Source organism: Priapulus caudatus, unplaced genomic scaffold (assembly GCF_000485595.1).
Source record: "Priapulus caudatus unplaced genomic scaffold, Priapulus_caudatus-5.0.1 Scaffold5, whole genome shotgun sequence".
NCBI classification, from domain to species: Eukaryota; Metazoa; Priapulida; class Priapulimorpha; order Priapulimorphida; family Priapulidae; genus Priapulus; species Priapulus caudatus.
In genome coordinates this window covers 148,129-155,116 of record NW_014577066.1, presented here as the reverse complement: position 1 = coordinate 155,116, position 6,988 = coordinate 148,129, and the positions used below count along the sequence as shown (strand labels likewise).

Below are 6,988 nucleotides of genomic sequence, written 5' to 3'. Positions count from 1 at the left end.
GAGAGAGAGAGAGAGAGAGAGAGAGAGAGAGAGAGAGAGAGAGAGAGAGAGAGAGAGAGAGAGAGAGACAAGAGAGCGAGAGAAAAAATAGAGATAGAGATAGATAGAAAAAGAGAGAGAGAAAGATGAAAATAATGCTGCTCAGCAGAAACATCAACGAGAGTGCAGCGAGAGTGCAGCGCGAGTGATGTCTTCCCACATCATCGCTAATCGAATTAGGCAGCAAACCTTTCACTCACACCGGCACTCTCGCCACGAACGCGCGCTTGTTTATGCGCTCGCTCGCCGCCATTCTCCGCAAAAGCCACGTAATAGAATCTCGTGTCGCACACATCTGTTACTGGATTTCTCCGCTTCGTTATTTTCTGCGCGGGTGAAGATTCTAGAAGGCCGTCGCCATTACAAAATCGAACGACGACATTGCCGGGAGATGCAGGACAGGGTGGAGACGAAGCCAGGGGGCGCTGACTCAGAATCGTACTCACGTCTTTCGGAATGGTGACCTGTGTGCTGTTGCCTCCGCCCTCGGTGTTCATCGATCCCTGGTCAAACATCTGTCCTTGGAAGCCACCGAGCTGAAAGATAAGCTAACATTAATGTGCGGACCGCCGTGTGAGTGACAATCCGCCAATCACGACAATGATCACCAACTGTTTATTCACCATCATCAACCACTATTTTGATACTATTGATCACTACATTGACGACCATATCAACTGCCATTAATTGTGGTCACTAACGATGACTGATGACAAATATATTGATCCTCATGTTAATCACCACAGTGATCACTAATTATCACTATATTGATTACCATATAGATCACTTCGATTTGATGATTATCGACCAATACAATGAACACTACAAATGATTATCAATTGTGCCATTTCTGATCAAATGCGTCCTGGTAAGTAGACACGTGACAGAGACGCAAACCCACTCACCTGGCTGGACTGTCCCATGCCGCCTCCCATTCCTCCGCCCATGCCTCCGCCCATGCCACCGCCCATGCCACCCCCCATGCCGCCGCTCATTCCGCCTCCTCTGCCTCCGCCCATGCCTCCACCACGGCCACCGCCGTATCCGCTGCCGTTCATCGAACCCCTGTTGAGAGCAACAGCGACGCGTTAGCAGAAACAGGCTGTGTTCATACACAACGGACGGCTGTCACGACTATGCTAGGCACCGTTAGAGGGAAAATCCCCAGTTGTCCAGCTTAAGATTCTTATTTGTGAAGATCTTTATTCGTACGATTGGGGACATGTATTTGTGCGTGTGCATGGATTAAGCCGACTGCTCGTTCTATGGCAATGCACATTGTGACAGTGGCAGGAATTCGCCACGTAGCGTGGTGCCCTGCACTGACGCATACAGGTGGGGTGAAGGCGGTGGATCATCAGGGGTACAGGCCTCTTTCCAAGCGTTGATACCGAAAAACCGAGTGGAAAAATGCAAAATATTCATTTACGAGCATTTCAAACCCCCTCTATTTGACCTAGTTCCCCAAATTTCCTCCCATTCGAGCCTAGAAATTGCTGTATGAAGCACAAAAACAAGTGGCTCACCGCCGCTACGGGGGAGCTTCCGACACTACCCCACATCCCCCTTGCTGGATGCTTACAATCCATCCCTAGACGTGCCCACAGTGCTTCACCCTCCCTCGCTCGCAGCAGCCACCCACCCGAATCCTCCGCCGGCGCCGGTGCCGCGGCCTCCTCTGCCTCCGTATCCTCCCATGCCGCCGCGTCCACGGTCGATGAAGCCACCGCGCGGCCCGCCGCGGCCACGATCCCCGCCGAGCCCTCCCCTGCTGAAGCCCATGCCTCCCCCGCGACCGCCTCCGCCGCCGCCGCCGCCACCCCTGCAACAAGAGGGAGAGAGAGAGAGGAGACGTCAGCACACACAACAGAAAGCGAGACGAGTGGTTTAGCAGTCCGTCAAGCAGACGTATCGGCGTCGAAATGTTTTACAAGCATGCGATTAGACAGACTGCCGCTTAACCTGACTGCAAATTAAACATTTAAATTTGTTTAAAACTACGTTTAAATGCGTCAGGCATCAGCAGCTCTCACGAATAGCTTGCGAGGGCAGATGAGCTGCAGCAGCAGCAGCATAGCCTGGTCTGCAGGCAGGGGAATAATGCATGTGCGAGAGCTCGCTCGCAGCTATGCAACGAACACCACAGACACGGTAGACCACACCCACCTTCCGCCACGCCCCCTGGCGCCACTCCTGAGCCCCTCCTCGGACGTGTAGCCACCATACTCGTGGGCGTAGTACTCGTCGAAATTGTCCGGGTTGTAAGGCGAGCTGGGGCCTTTGGGCGGTGCCTGGAAAATAACGCGACGACGTATTTACAGCAACGAAAAACTGAACCGAGGGTTTCCACCAGCAGTTCCACGCCACTAAAAATGTTCATTACACACAATTAAGCACTAAATATCCCTTGTCATGGATGCCATCTCTCAGAACCTTGCCAACCTCTACTAAACAGTCGCATCAAACAACACCAAAACCCTTACAAATCCGGCGATCGCGTCACGCCGCACGGGCGTCCGCTCTCCACGATCCACCCTCCTCCGGGGTATGCCCTGCCCTCCCTACCTCCAGACGCACACGATAAGCACCTCCCCACCAGTCACCTACCTGCTGCAACAGCTCGTGGATCTGCTTGATGCAGTCGACGATGACTTTGGGCTTGCCCAGCATCTGTACGACTCGGTCGGTGGACGCGGGACACACCTGGCTGTAGACCTTGATGTTCGCTCCCGTGCTCTGCGTGGCAGTGAGGGTAGATTTATGAGGGGATGTACGTTTATGATCATATAGTTATATCATATTTATATGTATCTATTATAAAATGGATGATAGTACCTAACGTTAGTGCGTCATATTTTCTCCGAAAGTAGGAAGACTATTCGGTAAGCCCACACCCTCACAAGTGAACTGGTCCAATAAAGCGCAAACCGTCATTTTAGTCAACACGAGTCAGTTGAGTCAATTAAAGTCAACACAAAACACACCGTTGCTTCATTTTCCCTCACAAACAATGAAATTGATCATGATTGATCATCATTTTGATAAACAAAAATGAAATGACGAAGGCGAAATCACATTTGAATATATCTACTCGACGATTTCATGGGGTGAGGCACAGAGACACGCACGCACGCACACTAACGCATGCGCTCACGCACACTAACGCACGCACGCACGCACACTAACGCATGCGCTCACGCACACAGCATGCCTGCATCTAATATAGTCTCTAATCTAAGTTCGAAAATAGAATCTCGGCGCGCACGCCGTGACGGAATCTGAACACGTCACGACACGCTATCTCTCTCTCTCTCTCTCTAACACTCCGGGAACCCGTACAAGCGGGCCGTCGCTCGCCCCGCTAAAAGCACAGCGCCATTAACACGCGCTCACACGTGCAGGAATCCGGGTGACAACGGCCCCGTCTCAAGACGAAAAAATGCCAGAGAAGACCGCAAAGTGACCGTCTAACGACGACGCCGAGCGCTTAGCCACCGCCGCAAAACAACGCCTCCGTCGGCATTACGCGCCGAGAGAGCAGGCCAGCAGAGGGCGCTGCCACTCGTGCTTCATCTCCGTGTGCACTGTAATTGTACGTAGCGCCTAAAATGCTCTCTAAATAGCAGTGGGTGTCGGAAAATCTTCGGTAGCTGTCTGGTGTTCACGCTCCTATGTGCTTTATTGCAAATAGAGATTCTCGTTTTCAAAAAAACAAGCACATGCACTGCTTATCCAGCTGACTATTGGGAAGCACCCATAATAGAGGGAGATGGAGAGAACGAGGGCGAGAGAGTGAGCAGGAGCGCAGGAGGAAGGAAGGGAGAAAGAAGGGGGAGTGAGGGAGAAGAGAAAGACAACCTACTACGAGCAGTCTCCAGCAATCTGTCCGACTGACGTATAGATAGAGAACGGTAATCAGTCGCCTGGCTGACAACACGTAAGCGGATCAGACACACTACCCATTATCACTGCGACGTGTCCCCCCCCCACCCGACACACACACTGCAAGGTTACCCGAGCGTCGGCTCAGCTCGTTTTTTACGCGACGTCAACGATTTGTTGAGCCAGTCGACTCTCATTACCAACGATCGCGCAGACAATGCGACAGATAACTGCTCTGTCTTCTCACCATTTGTCGCCTCGTCGGATATTTACATCGCGAGAGGCAAGTGAGAAGGGCAGAGGAAGACGAGACAAAGAGCAGTCGCAGCCTTTGTTCACCCTCTCGTCGTTGTCGATCTCGCGACAATGCCCGCAGAAAGATTACATGTGCAGAGGCAGGACAAAAGCATCCCCCCCGATTATCTTTCACGCAGCAGAGTGCGAGAGCGGAGCGCACGCAGATGCGGAATCAAATGTCTGATCCAGGGAATTACTGGGTGGGGGGAACACTGGAGTAAACAACTAGGTAATCGACGACACGAGGCGCATCCGCGTTATGCGCGTGCGTGCGCCCGCATTTGCTTTTACGTGCCTCTGCCGTTCGTCGAGCCACGCGGTAACCAACCACTACAGCGACCACCACTTCCCCCGCTCATTATGCACGATTTTCGCATTCGTGCGCATACCTCATTAAATTTCTCATTTCCTGCGTGCGTATTTAGAAGCTAATACACGGGAAAGGTCAAAGCTAGTTACGCGGCCGCACGCGAGCTTTCGCCGCGAACAATGGGCCGAAAAACTACGGAGAGACGGGAGCGCCAAATAGACTAGTCAGATTGTTAGCTAGTCTAATACATTAGCTAACCAGTCCATTCAGTTAGGTAGCCAGTCTAACCAGTTGGCTAGCTAATATAGTCAGTTAACTGGCTAGTCTAATCAGTTGGCCAGCTAATGTAGTCAGTTAGCTGGCTAGTCTAATCAGTTGGCCAGCTAATGTAGTCAGTTAGCTGGCTAGTCTAATCAGTTGGCCTTGGCCAGCTAGATATTAGTCAGTTAGTGGCTAGTCTAATCCCCGTTGCGCCCAGCTATATATAGTCAGTTAGCTGGCTCTTACTCCCAGCTAACGCGATCATCCAAGTACGTATGCCACGAGAGCGAGAGGTGGCACCCTATTACTACGTGATCCACAGATAAACTGCGGGTTTCACCTCATGGCCAGTACACCTGCCACCAACTCCCCTGTATGTGGCGAAGGGAAAACCTTGCACATCCGAACGTGTGACCAGCAATTACTGAAAGCCTTCCCATCTGTTCGTTTAGAAGGCGCGGTTGTTTTCTCGGAACAGGATCATACCTTCAAATGCGTGACTACCACCTTGCAACACTATTAGATCCAACGTTTGCATCGAGCGCCCCCCCCGAGCCACCACGGCCCCGCCCTGGACAACGCCCCTGGTGACTTCACCTCGTTGCTCAGCTCGCTTGATCTTGTAGCCGGCGCGCCGATTGAATCCCGCCTGCCTGGCTTTGTGTACGACAGCGGAGGTCAGCCGTCAAAGTCCGGAGTCCTTGTACTGGCTGGTACTCAAGTGTCGAGATCGCACCATTAATCACCTGAGAAAAAGGGAGAGTAAGATGGAGTGGATGAGAGAGGGAGAAGGGGAAGAAGGGGAGAGATAGATAGACAGAGCAAAGGAGACGGGAAGAGGGAGAAGAAAAGGATGAGGATGAGGGAGAGAAGGGGGAAGAAGGGGAGAGATAGATAGATAGAGAGAGGGAGACGGAGTAGGAGAAGAAGAGGATGCAGGGAGATGGAGAGGAGAGGGAAGAAGAATAGAAGAGAGGAGGGTAGAGACACATGGTATAGGGAGGGGAGAAAGAAGGCAAAGATAAGTTAAGTGAAAAGTACAGAGCGGCTTAAAGAGACACGTAGCATCAGAAAATGAAGAACAGCGAGTGTCTCTGAGGCTTCCACACAAGACTAACAACTTCGGAGAATGACCAATAACATCCCCCCGGCTGGGCGGCCGGGCACCCCCCACTGCACTAGACCTTCCCTGAAAAAAAACTGTCTGAGAACAACATGCCTGCAGCACCATGGTCATCTCGTGTCGACATGATGAACGGCAACGGTTCAAGTAAGCAGATAATTCAGACTGCTTAGCTTGGGTGGGTGATGTTGCAGTGAGCTGGTAATGTCATGACTATGAGTCCGCCGATTCCAGGATATCCGAGGGTGGGATGGGGTTAGTGAGCAGTGAGAGGCTGGTAATATCAGACAGCAGTGGAGGTGGATGGGGGTTGGTGGATGCAGTGAGCTGGTACATGTCAGACTATGAAGTGGGGTGGATCGGGTTGGGTGGGATCAGTGAGCTGGTAATCCCCGTCGCTATGTGGGGGTGGGATAGAGGTTTGGTGATGCGGGTGAGCTGGTAATGTCATTCTACTGAACGCTGGGGGTTGGGGTGGGGTTGGTGTGCAGTGAGCTCGGTACATCAGAACATAAGAATGTGGGGGTGCGAGGATGGGTTGGTGGAGCAGTGACTGGTAATGTCAGACTATGAAGTGGGGTGGGACTGGGTTGGTGAGCAGTGAGCTGGTAGATGTGCAGACTATCAACGTGAGGGTGGGATGGGGGTGGGATGGGGGTTGTGAGGGCAGTGTGAGCTGGTAATGTTCAGAGCTATGAAGCTTAACGTGGGGTGGGTTGGGGGTTTTTGGTGAGCAGTGATGCTGTAATGTCCAGACTAATGAAGTGGGTGGGGTGGGGGTTGGTGGAGCAAGTGAGCTGGTAAAGTCAGACTATGAAGAGAGGGTTGTGAGCCGTGAGCTGGTAATTGGTCAGCCTATGAAGTGGGGTGTGATGGGGGTTCTGGTGGAGCAGGAGGGGTAATGCATACCTAGAAGTGGGGTGGGGTGGGGTTGTGGGTGAGCGGTTGAGCACGCGATGCTACCATCTCGAGCATCGGATGAGTGTCGCAGCATCACCCGTCGCAGGCGTATCCAGATCTCGCTCCCACGTCAGAATGCTGCAATGCACCACAACAATGCAAACATTAGCAAGAAA

At 52.3% G+C, this 6,988-nt stretch overlaps 1 protein-coding gene across 1 annotated transcript in view; it reads right to left on the bottom strand.

The window, feature by feature from the left end:
- Positions 1-6,988, bottom strand: part of LOC106821638 (heterogeneous nuclear ribonucleoprotein K-like) — a 19,884-nt gene that overhangs the window by 6,004 nt on the left and 6,892 nt on the right. The window contains exons 4-8 of the mRNA XM_014826530.1: positions 2,647-2,775; positions 2,206-2,330; positions 1,682-1,861; positions 945-1,104; positions 486-587 (exon numbers count right to left, since the gene is read on the bottom strand). Coding sequence (XP_014682016.1) covers positions 486-587; positions 945-1,104; positions 1,682-1,861; positions 2,206-2,330; positions 2,647-2,775 — 696 coding nt within the window. The remainder of the gene's footprint in view (positions 1-485; positions 588-944; positions 1,105-1,681; positions 1,862-2,205; positions 2,331-2,646; positions 2,776-6,988) is intronic.